We start from the raw sequence: 16,633 nt of genomic DNA on the forward strand, positions 1-16,633 counted from the left end.
GTGGTTTGTAACATGTAGCATGAAATGTGCTGCAATGTATGCTGGCAAAGAGTGTGATCTGTTGCCAGGAGGGTGGACAAAATGGGCAGGACAAGTGGGAGAAGCTTGTGCAGGTGTGTGGATGGAGCTGTGAGCATTATTTAAAAGCACAAGCTAAGTCTGTCCCTAGAGTTATTTTTCTGGACTGGTGAATAAGCTGCTTCTTCACACATTTTACATCTGATCTGCATAACAGGAAATGAAAAACATACAATGGCTTTGTGTTTTTGGACTGATCTTTGCAATTTTCCTTCCTGCTTGCTGCCAAAGAGAGTAAGAATATGGCTAAAGAACCATGATAAATGATGTATGATATAATGTGGGTGAGATGGAAAATCTACAGCAGAGGTGGGGAACTGGATCTGGCCATCAGACATCCACCTGTCAATCACCTGATATCAGGGGATGCGGCGCTTTGAAATCCTCACGTCAGGACTTCAAAGCACCACACAGGGCTTGCAATGTGCACTGTGTGGGGCTCTGAAGCACTGCTGATCAGCTCAGACTTGAGGTTGCCACCTATCAGCTGATAGGCAATGATTCCAAACATGCCCACGGACCACATTTGACCTATCAGGGTTTCAAGTGTGGCCTGTGAGATCATTTTCTCCCAATCCCAATTTGGCCCATGACACCATTTCCCCTAAAGCTGATGGGCAGGAAAACGAAAGCCTGGGCTTTTTTGCAGGCATCAGCTGCCTTCTGGATTGCTACACGATGCACGCAAGACACTTTGCGCTCAGGAACCCATGTTCAAAGGGCTTTGCAAGCCCTGCACAGAAATCAGCGGATAGGCAGGAGAGCCAAAGCCTATTTTTTGCCACTCTGTGCAGGGATTCCCAAGCGCAAAGTGGTTTGCGAGCCCTATGCTCAGCACTTCCCTCATAACAGATGCTTCAGGAAAAGCACGGAGGAAGCAATCTACAGTATTCAAGATGGTGGCAAGATTACCTGGGCTAATAGTCAATGGAATGCTCCTAAACTAGCCTTCTCCAACCTGGTGTCCTTCAGACTCCAAATACTATCAGCCCCTGCCATCATAGCCAACAGTCAGGGACGATGGGAGTTGCAGTCCAGCACACTCTGGAGGGCTACCCTGGCTCTAGAGGCTCCACTCAGTCACCTGCATCAACCTTTCCCATTTGCCCTAGGCAAATTCTCTCCATCCCCATGTCAGCCCTTCGCCCTCATTGCAAGAATGCTGTACATCGCAGGCCATACACTAGGCGGGGAACCTCTCTATGCACAAAAAGAACCAGTTTCCAGACTGTTTACCAGACTATGCAGTATTACAGAGTGTCTATTACCTTGCTTTTAGTTTGTTCTTCTAGCTATGCAATGATGTAAACACCCCCTCCCAACCTTTCACCCCTCTTGGCATTAACACAGAAATCTCAAACTCTGGACTCTGGTAAACGTGACCTACACTTTTCATTCAAGCAATATTCCTTATACAACAAATTACAATGCAGTCAAAACTGTCACAGTAGTATTCAGTGCTGGTTGTAGTCAGAGTAGACCCACAGGACTAACTTGGGTCTATTAAATCCAGTGGGCCTACTCTGAGTAGGGCTCAGTTGAATACAACCTTTGAAATCGTACCAATCCGCCAGCACAAAACCAAACGCAAACCGCAGCCTCCGTACCTTGTTTGGTAGCTAAGAGGGGCTTCAGCCAGCAGAAAGTGCTGAGGTCACAAACACATGGCCAGGGTATCCGTAGTAGGGATGGGAGGTAAGTTTGGTTCCGTTCACATTTAAAGCCAAATTTATCACATTCACATTTTCCAAAACACTATGAGAACAATATGATGCAGCTCAGTTCACGTTAAAAGTCAATTTGATCAAATATGCACTTTCTGAAACAATATGAGAACCAAAGCTACCCTTCGACATTTATACTTGTCCAAATTCTATCATGCAGTTTTCCAGCCAACCAATTTTTACAAAAATGCTACATTAAGGGGAAATGTGCATAAAAAGGAATATGTTAGCAAAAATAACATAGAAAAGTACATTATTTTAGGAGAAATTGCTTGCAAAAATGTATACCTTTGTTAAAACCACATACAAAAATATGTTCTTTAGAAGAAATTTGCACTAAAGCGCTAAGGAATTTTAATGAGTTTTTTTAAAAAAAATGCAAATTGCTGCAGAAATGTGGAGAACCAAATTGAAGATTGGAAAAATGAGACACAGAGAGGACCAAAATGGACAGATTTCTCAATCTCTAGTTGCAGCTCATGGCTGGAGAAGAACTAAACCAAAAGCCTGGGTTCAGATGACTTCCTAAGTCAAGTTGTGGGTTAGTGCCACAGAATATCGGGAGGAGAGGCAAAGAAGCCAGGAGCCTGCATGTTTACTCATTCATCCTAAGCCAATGGATTGGCTTAGTGTGAACTGGACTATTAACATGCTGGTGGTTCAAGCTAATATAGGATTTGGAGGATCATGACACCTACCCTGTGAATGTCTTAATTTTGCTCATCTTTGACTTCTCAAACAGCTTTCTCGTTGGGGATCCGGACCGGTCTCAGGATGGCACTTTTGGCCAAGGAGGACCACTTGCTGATGCTGTGTTTACCCACGAATACGCAAAACTTTTGAAACTTAAGGCAATAAATGAGTATTTTAAAAAGCATCTAAAACTAACTAGGTAAGAAGAACAGGTGATGTAGTCGCTTCTTGAGTCACTTGGAAATAAGTCTAAAATCCCAGGGATATAAGACAATTGTCATTTCTTAATACAGTGTGAATGTATCATTAAGGCACAATAAAGAGTTGTGGGAGGGGGAGCCACAGCAATGGGAACAGTCGGGTTCTAGATTTGAAATAGCTGGCACACAGCACTCTGTAGTCTCTTTTGCTGTGATGGGAGAATGCATCAATTAATCAGGCTAATATCATTCTAGAATATCGAGTTTTGATTGAACATCCTCTCTTTGAACTGCCATGCTCAGAGCAGGAAAAAAATGGCAATCAAGGTACTAACTAGGCTTCCAAAGGAGCAGAGAGGCAAAAATCCTAAGACTAAAGGAATGCATTTCAAATTCCCTGCTTCCATCCATCCATCACATCACACACACACCCAGGCACCTTCAGCCTCAGAGTCTAAAATGAGCTTTGCTGGGGATGGCAGGAGCATGGTCCAGACAGGAAGGATTTTAAGGAATGGAAAGCGCCTGCTACCAGGTGGCACAAGTGTCCCCATTTTTTCTTCTCCCTGCCTGTTTCTGACTCCAAGAAGGCTTGGGTGCTTTAAAAGCTTAAGAATTAGTCCCGGAAGTAGCGGAGAGCAGACCTAAGATGCCATCTTTGATGGGTGACGTCACCCCCCCGCAACTTCAGCTATTCTTATGGAAGTATGAGGTTGGCCTCTCTATTGAGACAGAGGCAGTCATTGAGGGAAAACTCAACTCCAGCCTGAACTGTATCCCATTCAGTTGTTTTGTTTCTTTGTCTCTTATTATTAGGCAGACCGATTAAACCCCACTGCATTGCTGTTCAAACATGGGAACGAGCCAAATCTTTCACTGCTTGACTCATCTTAAGCAAAGGATTCCGGCAATGTCAAGCACTTCTTTGTTTCCAAGTTTGTAAGCTACAAAGGCTTATTAAACATATTAATCATGAGTGCAATCAATAAAGACACTGAACATATACTGTGTTTAAGTATAATGTATCTTTTGCTGGAAAGTATTTTGAAAAGGCCTTTCAAATGCAAGCCCTCTCTGTTCCGTTGCCTTCTGAAAATATGCCACAGAGAGCACACTTAGATAAATATGGGCAGCTTTTATTGATTTTTAACTTGTTATTTTTGGTGAACATGTAGATCAACAACAGACGCAATTCTGATTGTCAGAGTATCATCATGAGTGACAAACATTTTACAGACATAAACCATGAGGCATAAACTAATGTCTGTTACCATAAAACAAAACTATACATGTCTATATAACTGAGGCGAATTTAGCAAAATTCACTTTCGTTTGCACAGAACAAGTAGAAAGAGTCCATCTTTCAATTTTTATATTTTATTTACAACATGGAGTGTTTTTCGAAATTACATCTCTTACAATAAAATAAATATTTTTTCTTTTATTTCTAAAAAGAAAATAATTTCTCTATTTCTACATGCAGCGGTTATAGGAGGAAGAAAGTACACTAGAAAAATATGCCAGCACCTTTTCTTTATTTGATTCCCCTCCTTCCTCAGTTAGGATTATGAAGCTCATCAAGTGGGTTATGATTTTCAGAGAAGATAGATTGTGCCATAACATTTACATTTACCTGAAGCCTCTCAGACAACAAGCCCCTTAAGAGGCACTGTGGAACCTGGGGCCAAGTTTATTATGGCCCTCCAAGAACACTGGCCCTTGAATCCCTGCCAGCAACATTTTCTTTACAAATATTCTCTGCTTCAATATCAATTTTATCTGTACTGAAGTAGGTCTGCGGCTACTGCCAGCAGAATCACTCAACTGCCCCCAAGCATGCTTTAATGGTTTTCTCCATGGCTTCCCAATTCCCATGGACAACAGCCTTTGGATGAAAGTCTTTACTATTCAGTGCTGGGACTTTGCTCCAGCCCAGCATTTCCCACCCCACCCCCACTTCTTTGGTCCTGATCAGTCCCCACGTACCCTGAGCAATGGTTCCCGATAGCACCAGAAATCTGGTAGGCAGCACTACATTAGGCCAGAAGAAATTGTTTCCTTCACTTTCTGTTCAGTACTCATCAAGCACTCTATAATTTAGTCTACAGACAGTGGAGGACTAACTAAGGACTCCCTCAAAGTACATGTGACCTTCATTTGTTTAGCCACAGATGCTCCTAGAGTCAAGATATGGTATACATCTTGCCTCCAGTACAGGCTAGCAGGCAAATCTTGCAAAGCTCTTTGACAGAGGTAAGCAGGAGATGCCGAGAACTGAAAGTAAAATAGCTGATTACTCACTGTGTGGCATGACAATATAATCCATTATAGGGGGTTAGTTCCTTAGCACACAATGAAAACCATGATTTGAATGAATGCAAATGTTAACATAGATACTCTGGTTTGTTTGGGAGGGGGGAGGCTTTACTTTCATGGCAGGTCAAATGGTGATTTCAAAATTAAAGTCAGAGAGGAAATTCAAAATTGCATTTCCTAAGCTGGCACTTGGCAGGTACAGCTCCATCCATTACCTGACCTACAATCCAGTTAGGTTCAAGCCACTAACACCTGATATGTACCCCAATCCTAACATTTACTTGGGAGTTCTACTGATTTCAGTGAAGTGTCCAAGCAAACTTGAATGGGAATGCAGAGTGGCCCAAATCCCAAAAAAATCAAGCATAACATAACTGTTTTATGAATCAAGGCATATATTCATTGAGGTTGCCAACCAACTAGCATTTTACTCAACCTGCTTGTAAAATAGTGCTTTACCAGTATTAGCCATATTATGCCTAATATCCACCTGGAACACACCATTCTCTGCCATAGCTTTGCCCTGAGCAGCTAAATTCCATCACAGCTCTGTCCCTAATTCACCACACTCTGCCTTATCTCAATCCCTTACCTGCCAGGTATTGCCTTGCTGCCATCTGCCATAGCTCTAACCCTGCTTGGGGAAGGGGAAGAATTTTTGAAATCAAAAGGGGGAAATCCCAATGTTAAATGTTCTTACCAATACAGTACTCTACAACAACCAAGCAAACTTTCATTTGGCCTCGGATAAATCACCCAGAGGTTTACAGTGGCATGAGTCCCATATCCCAAACCTGACTCCAGGTTAGGATTAGTAAATTTACCCAGACCAAACCAGTATGTCCATTCCCAGGGAGCATTTAATGTTCTCTGTTCCCAAGAACAGAAAAGAAGGGAAAGTGTAACCTAAGAGACCTCATGCCCCTCTCCCCCATGAAACATTTATTAAGCATCTTTTCATGCTGCAATCCATTCTGAACATTGCAACCCATTCTGAACATTAGGAATTCTAGAGTATAGTGTAAAGAGGTCAGTCCACATATGAAATTGGTGCCTTTGATCTCCTGCCAGTCTTAAAAGTATGCTCACGCTTGTGAAGTGAGAAAGGAGTTCCCACAACTACATTCACTTTAAAAGGACAAGAATGCCGCTTTGTCTCCCTCCACAGATCATTGGTTGGGGGAGTATGTGTATGCATGAGATGGCTTTGCCCATGTCCTTGACTGAGGGAAGGGAGCACAAGGCTGCAAACCAGAGCTGACGCAGCTGGTGAGGGTGGCAATCGATAGTGAGGATTTAAGTGTGCAGATAGGTGCTTGTTCTTCCCTTGCTTAGCTCAGTGCACCATAAAATGGGCCCAGCAATGAGGTATAAATATCACCTTTTTGGAATGAAACAAGATTCTGGGCCAGGGTGCTGCCTGTCACCTAAAGGAAGCAGACTGTGGGAGGCAGTAGCTCCTGGTTCTCACCTTAATGGCAAGAACCCATGCTATTAAAAGGGATAAGGAAAGAGTAGTTTTGCTCATTGCCGATCATGTTGTTTATCAATAAATGTTGTGCTCTTCTTTTCAATCAGGTTTTTGAGTCTCGTGTTTTCATTCTGGGTTTTGGGGCAAAACATTTAAAAAGACAATAAACCAAACACAACTAATTTCATAATGCTAGCTTTCTTCACATGGCCAAATTAGATGAAGGAATATTGGTGGGAAAAGAATCAGAGAAAAGAACTATGTGGTTTGGCTTAAGTTTCATGAAAGGATAACAATTTGGGGGTAGACAGGCAAGATACATAATGACTGCCTTATATCCAAGGTCAGTCACTGAGATCATCCGGAGGAGTGCTGTTAGTTGTCCCCCGTGCTTCAGAAGTCCAACTAGCTTCAACTAGAAGTCAGCCATTTAGTGTCACCATTCCCATGCTTTGGAATAATCTTCTGGCAGAGATTTGGCAGGCACCCTCACTACTAATGTTCAGACAAAGACCTTTTTTATGCCAACAGCAGGCCTATTCAGTTGTTTAAACTGTTTCAAGATGAGCCAGTCATTTTTATGATTATTTTGGATTGCTTTTAAAGTATTTTATGTTTTATTGTACTTTTGTTGTATACTGCCCTGATATGTTATAGTTTTACAAATAAGTAAATTATATCAAAGACATGATGTCTGCAGTGGTCTAACTCCTCTTGCAGTGGTTTCAGCAGAATATTTCTAGAATAAGCATGTTGTGTGATAAGAAATTTAGATATGGTCTTGTAGTGCTAAAAAAATAGATGTGCATTTGAACATGGCGACTGCAATCCAAGGGTGATGTTCAACTAAGCCCTACTCAGAGTAAACACACTGAAGTTGGTCATGTGCATTAATTTCAATGGGTCTACTGTGAGTAGGATTAATGTTGAATATCACCTCAAGGCACAGCTAAGCATGCTAAACAATTCTGGATTCAACATGGCCTACTTCTCCATAGAACTGCAGTCTAACAGTGCAATCCAGAAGCAAGTCCCATTGAATGCAGTAGGGCTTATTCCCAGGTAAGTCAGCAAAGGAGTGCAGCCTGTGCTTTTCTGCATTAGATTGTTGGTCACATTTTCCCCATGCAAAAGGGAGAAGGGAAGAACTATGAGAGACTACACAGAGCTGAATTGCTGCAGTGGTCCCTTGGGTACATTAGTTAACCTGACAGTGTTACTGATTGTCCTGTGAACAATATTCAAAAATAAAAGAGGATTCTGTTCTTAAGATCATACCCAGGAAATTTCACAGGCAGCCCATTCTGATGTATCTTTCTCATATGTGTTCATTAAGAAAAGCACTTAAAAAAAACCCCATCTGAACTAGCCCTTTGATGGAACAGAAGAAGATACTATATCTAACAAAATAGAAATGAGAAAGATTTGCAGTAAAAACTGCCATGGTTTTCTCCAGCAAATCTTTGGGAGGAAGGGCAGGATAATAACAACAATAATTTGGTGAGGATGGCAAGAATCCCTGGTTAGAGATCCACAGTTCCCATCACAGAACTACTGCTCCAGAGTTTTCTAGAGAGAAGGGATACCTTTTAAACTAGTTTTAAGCTTGTCCTGTTGATATTCCCCATCTTAGTACTCCATTTCTTCAATAAACACATGCCCCAATTTTGAAAATTCCAAAGTACTTTGTACAGAAAAGCCTCTAGAAAGAAACTGAGAAAAGTGCTGTAAGAGAAATGCAGAAGTGCAGTGGCTGCTAGGCTGGAGAACCTGTCCTAAACTCTCCTGGCCTACCATCTCTCACCTTGTCCTTCAAACGTTTTGATAAAGTATGGAATGGCAATTGCAGAGCACCGGTTGTGGAAGAAAACAACACAAAATAAAACCTGGTCCTCCTGGGGGCAATTGTGAAGCAGAAGTCAGGACACATATTATGGACTCTGAAAAGTCAGTGGATTACTTCCACTTTTTCTATTTCTCATCTGTTTCAAAATTTTCCTTCTCTGAATCTTGAGGAGCCAGCTAAAGATTCTAGACCCAGGATAATCAAAAATGGTACGCAACCGTTTATTTAGAAGTGCAAGCATTTAGGGATGCACAAGGCTTATCCACATGGGAGTATTACTTCGTACTAAAGACACTGTTTTTACCTCTGTTTTCTATTTGTACCTTCCACAGTAAGGGCTAAATGCCAGCTACAAACATCGTGTTTTCTATTCACACTGAGAGGATCAATCATGCAGTTTCCTAATGACCATACCCTCTAATTTAACATCTCCACTTCTCTAGCTACTTGGCAGCCAAGCATGCTCAGTTTGTTCTACCAACTGCAGTAAGTTCCATTTAAAAACAATAACCTGGAAGTGTGGTTATTTGTATTTTCACTGGTACATTACAGCTGAAATACAAATCTTGGTTTGAGCAGTGTACTCACAAATTAGGGGGAAATGAAAAATAAGGCACAGTTTGCAGCAACATAAAAAAGGCCAGCAGAATGGAGAGCAGCCAGAAGTTACTTGTCAGCCTACAGGAAATTGAATGAAAGAAGGGAGGAGGAGACAGTGGGCGGGAGAGGGGAACGATTGACACATCCACCTAAAAGCATAGGAGCAAAGGGTCTGCAAGCACTAGAGGAGGGGAGTGAAGACTTTTTTTCTTCCCTTTTCCTATTATTGGGTTAGTACAGATTTACAGGGGGGAAACTGTGTGATAGCTTCTGTTTGCCAGTAACGTCATCTGAACCATGTGAATTAAAAGGAGATGTGAGTACCACCAAACACACAGTAAACCACCATGTAGATGAACCTGTAAACTCCTTCCTCATACACTACCATCACCCTACTGTGACAATGCACAACACCACAGAATATGTGCCTCCCCTGGATAGGTGAAAGGCAGAGTGAGATCCTGCTCTGTAACAAAACCAGTTATTTCTCTCCCTCAGTTGCACCGGTGGATAATGCACAGGGCCTAAAGAGCAAACTCCTACTTGCAGAAGTCAGTTGGTTGGTTTCCCTTGGGATACCTTAAATCATGCCATGAGTTCAAATGGCCCAGCATCAATTAGGACAATAGCAGCAGCCCCATTCATCAGTCCTTTGGCAATAAACACTCGGGGAAGCTCAGACACTGTGGCTGTGGGCACACTAGCCACTTCAAAAGCAGTGAGAATAATTTTTCTGGCTGCGTTTTGAAGTGACTCTGCCCTCTGCTGACAACATCGCCACTGCTGACTTCAGGCCTTTCAGGACTGCTCACAGCAAAGTGTTGGGCTAATCACTGTCTCTGCCTGAGCCTATAGCAGATCATTTCCATTGGTCACACCTGGAGGAGCAAAGGGTTAATCTAACAATCAGTTGTGAGATCTGTCTGAAGCTGATTTTTTTATTTTAAAAAATGCACTGGAGATGATCTGATCAGGTTTTAGAGTAAAAAGGGGTGGGAGTTTGACTAGCGTTGCATGGCCCCCATTTTCAGAAAACAGAGGTGGAGCTAGACGCACCAGAACCGACACAACAGTAAGTGTGTCTCTCTACCCTTCACCTTGACTTTAAAAAGCCACACAGGGACCATGTCTGAGAATTCCAATGTTCTCAATGAATACAGAAAACAGAATGATTGAGAATCAAACCTCTGTTTAGCAGATCAATTTGCTTTAATTTTATTAATTTTGAGGGGACAGACGAATATTATTAACAAGGTTTCTGTGCACTGAGGCACTGAGACTCCTGGCCCAAGCTACTTCCCTCAGAGTAACTTCACCAGGGCAGCTTTTGCTACTTGCCCTTGTTCTTACCTTTAAGCTCAACATTTCTGGACTTTCCCCATATCAACCCACTTTCACCCCATAATTCATTGGCTGCAGAAATCTGTCAAGATTGTGACAATTGTGGCATTAATAGCGGTTGAGGCAATCACCTTTCTCCCTCTCTCTCTCCTGTGCTAGCTTGTTTACATTGCTACAGTCAATGGCTTGGTTGGATTTACCTAGACCGCAAACACACGCACTCACACACACACACACAAAGCAACACAAAGATGTTTGGCACATGTATGTATTGTGACTGAAACGTTGAAATATTCTAATGAATTAAAGTTTCATTATAAACCAGCTGTAAAATAAATAAATCAAAATTTTAAAAATGACCAAATGAGCTAAATTTAAATAACTTATTTTTTTTTAAAAAAAATAGAAACAAGCATTTTACAGGGACATTTCCCCCACCTTCTTGTAAGCATTTATATTATCTCTCATCAGTTGCTTCTGTGATCACTCTTTAAGATGATTCAGGGTAAAAGGCAAACCTAATTGAACTACTAGCCTTTCAAAGAACAAGTAAATATGAATTGCAAAGAACAAGTAAATATGAATTTAAAAAAAAGGAACCCAAAATAGTTGTGAGGGTGGTGTTGTACACTCAAAGTTTAAATGGTTAAAAAACAGACATTGGGAGGGGAGGACAGGACTTAAGGATGCAGAGACAGCAGTCCCTCTACAACTAAGAAACTGCAACATAGCAAATTCACACACACGCACACACACACGGAGGCTTTAACACTTAATGTTCATTGATTGCGTGTGCGTTCATTGATTTGCTGGTCTGAACATAATTAGAATGCCCACTGAAGCACACAAAAGGATAGTCAAAACACTTCTAAATGGCTTTTAATATGAACCCAGTTACTTGTGTGAAGGAAGTACTGGGGCAGTTTGTTTGCTTGTGCCCTTTTCCATTGCAAAAGTATTTTCTCCCTTGCCTGCATGTCTTGGCTCTTCCCTGAGTCATCTTCATGTGCTGCTGCTCCTCATCCAAAGCAGAGGGGCCTGAATGGCAAAGCTGTGAATCAAAATATGCTATTAGATATATACCAATTCTGGACATACTGAAGGCAGGAATCAACATAATTTCTTTTCCATTCTTCATCTTCCTCTATTCCCCAGAAAGTCTGAAAGCAGTCTCAGAATTTGCACATCAATGACTGTCAAATGGCTATATCTTTTGCACAGAGAAATAGTGCGCATAATAGACTAGAGTTACTTCCTAGCAATACTCAATGATTGCTCTTCTGCTGAAAACTGCACATAGCATTGCAGTTGACTTTCTACAGTCCAGACAGTGTAGTGTTTTGTGTGTGCATGTATATCCCACTATGTTCTGTCCACACTAGTGAATGTGATATAGCAGTGTGGGTAGGCTATGCTTGAGCATGGTATTTTTAATCATTTTTTTCAGGTTTTAAAACATGAAATTCTTTAATGCTCTGCTCTCACCAGCACCTTTAGACTAACCACTATAGCTGTCTGACTTGAGGATTGCATGGGCGAGTACAAATGCAGGGCCACCCTATAGGGAATCTCCATACCTCTACTCTTTGGATTTAGAGTTTTTCTGTATTCATGGTGAGGGTCTTCCACATAGTTGTTTTAGACATTTCTTCGGAGATGTTAATGTCTGCAGGATCAGGTCTGCAATAAACATTTTAATTAGTGATTAAAACCTTTGCTGTTATGCGCCTTCAAGTCGCTTACGACTTATGGCAACCCTATAATCAGCAACTTCAAATAGCATCAGTTATAAACCACCCTGTTCAGATCTTGTGCGTTCAGGTCTGTGGCTTCCTTTATGGAATCAATCCGTCTCTTGTTTGGCCTTCTTCTTTTTCTACTCCTTTCTGTTTTTCTTAGCATTATTGTCTTTTCTAATGAATCATGTCTTCTCATTATGTGTCCAAAGTATGATAACCTCAGTCTCATCATTTTAGCTTCTAGTGATAGGTCTGGTTTAATTTGTTCTAACACCCAATTATTTGTCTTTTTTGCGGTCCAGGATATCTGCAAAGCTCTCCTCCTACACCACAATCAAGATAAAGGATTCTATTCAATGTAACGCTAATGAGATCATTCCATCAACACTAGTATTTCTGCCTGTTGGAACAATCTCCCCTCTCCTTCTCCTGAGCGCTGTTCTTGGGGTTCTCCCAACCCTCTGCAGTGGATTTGGGGAAGGTGTGGGGGGCAGGGGGGAGGTGAAGGGGGGAAATCCCATTGCACTAGCAGGAATCCTTGTGCTAGATAGCGTAATGACTAGTTGAATATGACCCAGAGTCTCATAGTACCTTAAAGACTAACAAGCATAGCTTCCTTAAGATCAGTGGCAGAATGTCCTGGTAGGCTCTCTGCCACTGATCTTAAGACAGCAATTCTTGAAGAAAGCAATTTCAAAGGGCGGCTCAAGCATTAAACTGATGAATTACAGTTCAGCAAGAAGTTCAACTCAATTCATTTTTGTCTGAATAGAGACAAGAGTTTCCTTTCCCACTACAGATGTTAACACAGCATTGACAAGTTGAATGTTTTATCATCTATCACTGCTTTTGTAAAGCACCACTGGAATACAGAAACATATTCAAAAAGAAAAATGAGAAAGAGGAAGCATATCGTTTGTGGACGTCTGACATGCACCAAAAATGATAGCAAGTCTTGATCACCCATTTGGTGTCCTTGAATGAAAGAGTATTCCATTAACTTCCCAAAGCTCTTCTTTGAACTTAATTTTTGTTGTTGTTTACCTGTTATTTTTTGGTGAAGTAGTCTGTGGTGGAATTTCAATTCCTGGTACACTAAGATAGCATGGGTTCACCACAGGTATTTGAATTACAGTATCTTCTCTCATGCTCTCAGACTCCTGTTGAACACAAAAAAACTCTTGTTCAAATGCCATAAACGCATGCACCCAAGGATGGCTAACTCCTTTTTTGGCCTAAGAGCCACTGGCCAACCCTCCCAGGGCCATATGCCAGTGGTGGTTGCGGTCATCCCACACTCTCACAGGACACATCCACACATACACACATACACAGGCCCCCTTCTCAGCTGACTCATGCAGATCAGCTGGGGAGGGGGGATTATTGCACTTGCCCTGTAGAGAATCTAGTTTACATGCAGAAAGGACCAGGTTCCATATCCAGCCTCTCCAGGTAGGGCTGGGAATGCTCTCTGTCCGAAACCCTGGAGATTCACTACCCGTCAGCACAGACAAACCAAACTAGACTCAAGCTAGGTCAACTCAGTATAAGGTAGCTTCCTGTGTTCCTGGTTGTCAAATGATCAATCTGAGGATCAGGAAGGGGAGGGGTGACATACATTAGGGCACTGGGTTAGGCAGAGCAGTTTAAACCCTTAAAGCTTTTTTAAAAAGCTTTTTTTGCTTCCACTGCCAACACTGGTAGGTTTTTGGGGGTGGGAGATCGGTTCAGGCCCCAAAACTGGGGGTAAACCACCCCTTTCACACAAAAAACTCCACTTACTACCCAGCAAAACTTAAGATTTTAATTAAGTCCCAGTGAAATCTGTGAAATGTGAGTCCTGGTTACATCAGGATACACCTATTTCTCCCATGGGAGTTGATTGTGACTAACCTTTGCTAACTTTGTATACTCATTACATTTAGTATGATTTATGGTCCTTCAGTTGGTTTCCTTTGTACAAGGAAGCAAGTCGAATAAACACAATCTGACAAGTGTTAGGCATCTAATTGCCATTCAGGTCTCTGAGATTTCATTGTTACTGCAATTATTTCACTTTACTTTCCTCTGCTTGGTCCCTGCCCAGAGGGGCTGACATTCCACATAAGACGGCCAAGACATGAACCCTGCATTATCTTGGGATGGGGGCTACCACATAGTTAGGAAGCCAGTTGTAGCCTCCAACCTCATGGCTAAGCCCAGGCATATCACCCCTCCGCCATGTGCTCCAAAGCGGTGATTAACCCCAAGACAACCACCTCCTACTCATATGGCTACAAGCACCCTGTAGTAAGTAATTACATTACCATGTTATATAGTTCCTGGCCATCTGAATTCACTCCCACAGTGCAATCCATGTCAACTCAGAAGTAAGTCCAGCTGAGTTCTATGGATCTCTGTATAGTGGCAGGCAGGAGTCCCACGCAAACTGAGTATGCATAAGAGACCGCAGAAAGGATGCTTTTAACAGCATTGATCCTTTGAGTAGAAAAGGACATTTGTTTAGGGACCTCAGAGGTGACATATTCACAGAAAATGCAGTGAAGGCTGCTGTTGGAAAATTTAGCATCAAATCCAGGCTGGGAATTATCATTCACGGATACATGAAGTAAATGAAGACAGGATTTCTGCCTTAGTCTTTGTGCATTCATCTGAAGATATGAACAACAGACCGTGTGTGTGTGTGTGTGTGTGTGAGAGAGAGAGAGAGAGAGAGAGAGAGAAAGAGAGAGAGTTGGGAAAACCAGATGGGTGGCAGTAAAGTCAGAAGAGGCCTTGCTAAAGGAGGATTTGAGTGAAAAGAAAAGCATCTTGGGATTGCCATGACAGTGACTGTCCTTAATAACAAATAAATACAGAAGGATCATAGAGCTGGTGCCTAACTCTGCTGCAGCAGAATGAAGCTCTGAAAGATGCATATATAAATGTAGAAATAAGTCTGCTCACCTCTGCTTGATCTGCCACCTTTTGTTCATCATCCAGTTTTTTCTTCTTGCTCTCTGGCATGAGGTCATCAAGCCAACTGAGCTCCCGCTTTGAAAAGCAGAAATCCATGACTTTACGTACAAAGACCAATGCCAAAACCTTGTTGGAGTGGGGAAGAAAAGAGGAGGGAAAGAGAGAGAGGACTCAACAGTAACAAGAGAATTCACCAGCAGAGACAATACACAGATGAAGGCAAAGGGGATAAAGGGCACCAGACAGAAAAAAAAGAACAGTTTTCTTCCTTCTCCTCTTATACTTGCTGCAATGTTTTGTTTTTGTGGAGCTAAATAAATGATATCAATACTGCAATCTCTCAGTCCATCTATGATACTACTGAAATTAATGGGGAAAGGGAAGAAGTAGAACACAATGGTCCTGCATTGGGAAGGTGGGGGGAATGGAATCAGACAGATTGGAACAAGCTGCTTCATGGTTAGGAAGTCAGCTGTGACCTCCAACCACATGGTTAAGCCCAGCCTACTACCCCTCTGCTTCCTTGCAAAGGAGAGACAACCATATCCTCACACGGCTACAGACAGGCAACCTGTAGTAAGTAAATAAGTTACCATGTTATAGTTCCCAGTCATCTGAGTTCATTCTCCCATACTACGGCTTTGATAGCAAAGCATCAACAAACATACTGTTGCCTAGCTGGGATAATCTCTGCCATCCTTCCTGAACACTCAACCAAAGCTGTAATATAATTCAAATTGTATTTTAGGGAAGGGATAGTGGCTAGCTCTGACATATGGGGAGGGGAATGTCCAAGCTCCTCTGAGACTACAGGCCACTGTGAAATGGCAAGTATGATTAGTTTATGATATCATTTTCATCTTTTAAAGGGAAGCTGATTGTAAACAAATGATAACAGTTAACTGTGAAAGGCCAGAATGAGGTAACTGCTACCATAATCGCTACTTCTGCCAGCTGTACCAGGCCTCTGAAGGGAGAAGGTAAATAAACATTTGATTTTTTTTATCATGGGACAACACAATTGCCCTGATCCACTAAAGGACATACCCATATGGACATAAAGCCCCATGGCTTATCTACACCTGAGAAAGAACAGTGTGTACAAATGGTTGCTGTGCATGTAGTTCTCCTTATCCATCTGCCAGAGCAGCAATACATAGCAATACATGTTTGCAACCCAGGTCAGATAATCTGGCATGGATTACTATAATGTGATCTATGTGGAGCTGCCCTTGAGGTTGGTCCGTAACCTGCAGCTGGTGCAAAATGCAGTAGTGTGACTGCTTACTGGGGCAGGATATTGCCAACATGTTACCCCTCTGCTGAAAAAATTGCACTGGCTGCTCATTAGCTACCAGGCTAAATTCAAGGTGCTGGTTTTGGTATATAAAGCCCTATACAGCTTGGGACCAGGATATCTGAAACATTGTCTTATCCCTTATATGCCCAGTCGATCACTGTGCTCTGCATGTGAGGGCCTCCTGCAGCTGCCATCTCATCAGGAGGTCCATTCCGCACAACATAGGAAAGACCTCTAGTGTTGCGGCACCTATCCTTAGGAATTCCCTCCCCTTAAAAATTAGACAGGAGCCATCTCTGTTATCTTTTTGACACCTCTTTCAACAAGCCTTTTAAGTAAAAACCTTATCCCAGTCTGCATCTGTGTT

General features: G+C 42.1%; 1 protein-coding gene across 2 annotated transcripts in view; it reads right to left on the reverse strand.

Moving 5' to 3' along the window:
* Nucleotides 1-10,124: 10,124 nt before the first annotated feature.
* Nucleotides 10,125-16,633, reverse strand: part of SLC4A8 (solute carrier family 4 member 8) — a 109,732-nt gene continuing 103,223 nt past the window's right edge. For both annotated transcript variants that reach the window (XM_061614936.1, XM_061614937.1), the window contains exons 22-25: nt 14,955-15,092; nt 13,053-13,168; nt 11,847-11,949; nt 10,125-11,320 (exon numbers count right to left, since the gene is read on the reverse strand). In XM_061614936.1, the coding sequence (XP_061470920.1) occupies nt 11,862-11,949; nt 13,053-13,168; nt 14,955-15,092 (342 nt within the window). In that variant the 3' untranslated portion in view covers nt 10,125-11,320; nt 11,847-11,861. The remainder of the gene's footprint in view (nt 11,321-11,846; nt 11,950-13,052; nt 13,169-14,954; nt 15,093-16,633) is intronic.

This window comes from Rhineura floridana, chromosome 3, assembly GCF_030035675.1.
Source record: "Rhineura floridana isolate rRhiFlo1 chromosome 3, rRhiFlo1.hap2, whole genome shotgun sequence".
NCBI classification, from domain to species: Eukaryota; Metazoa; Chordata; class Lepidosauria; order Squamata; family Rhineuridae; genus Rhineura; species Rhineura floridana.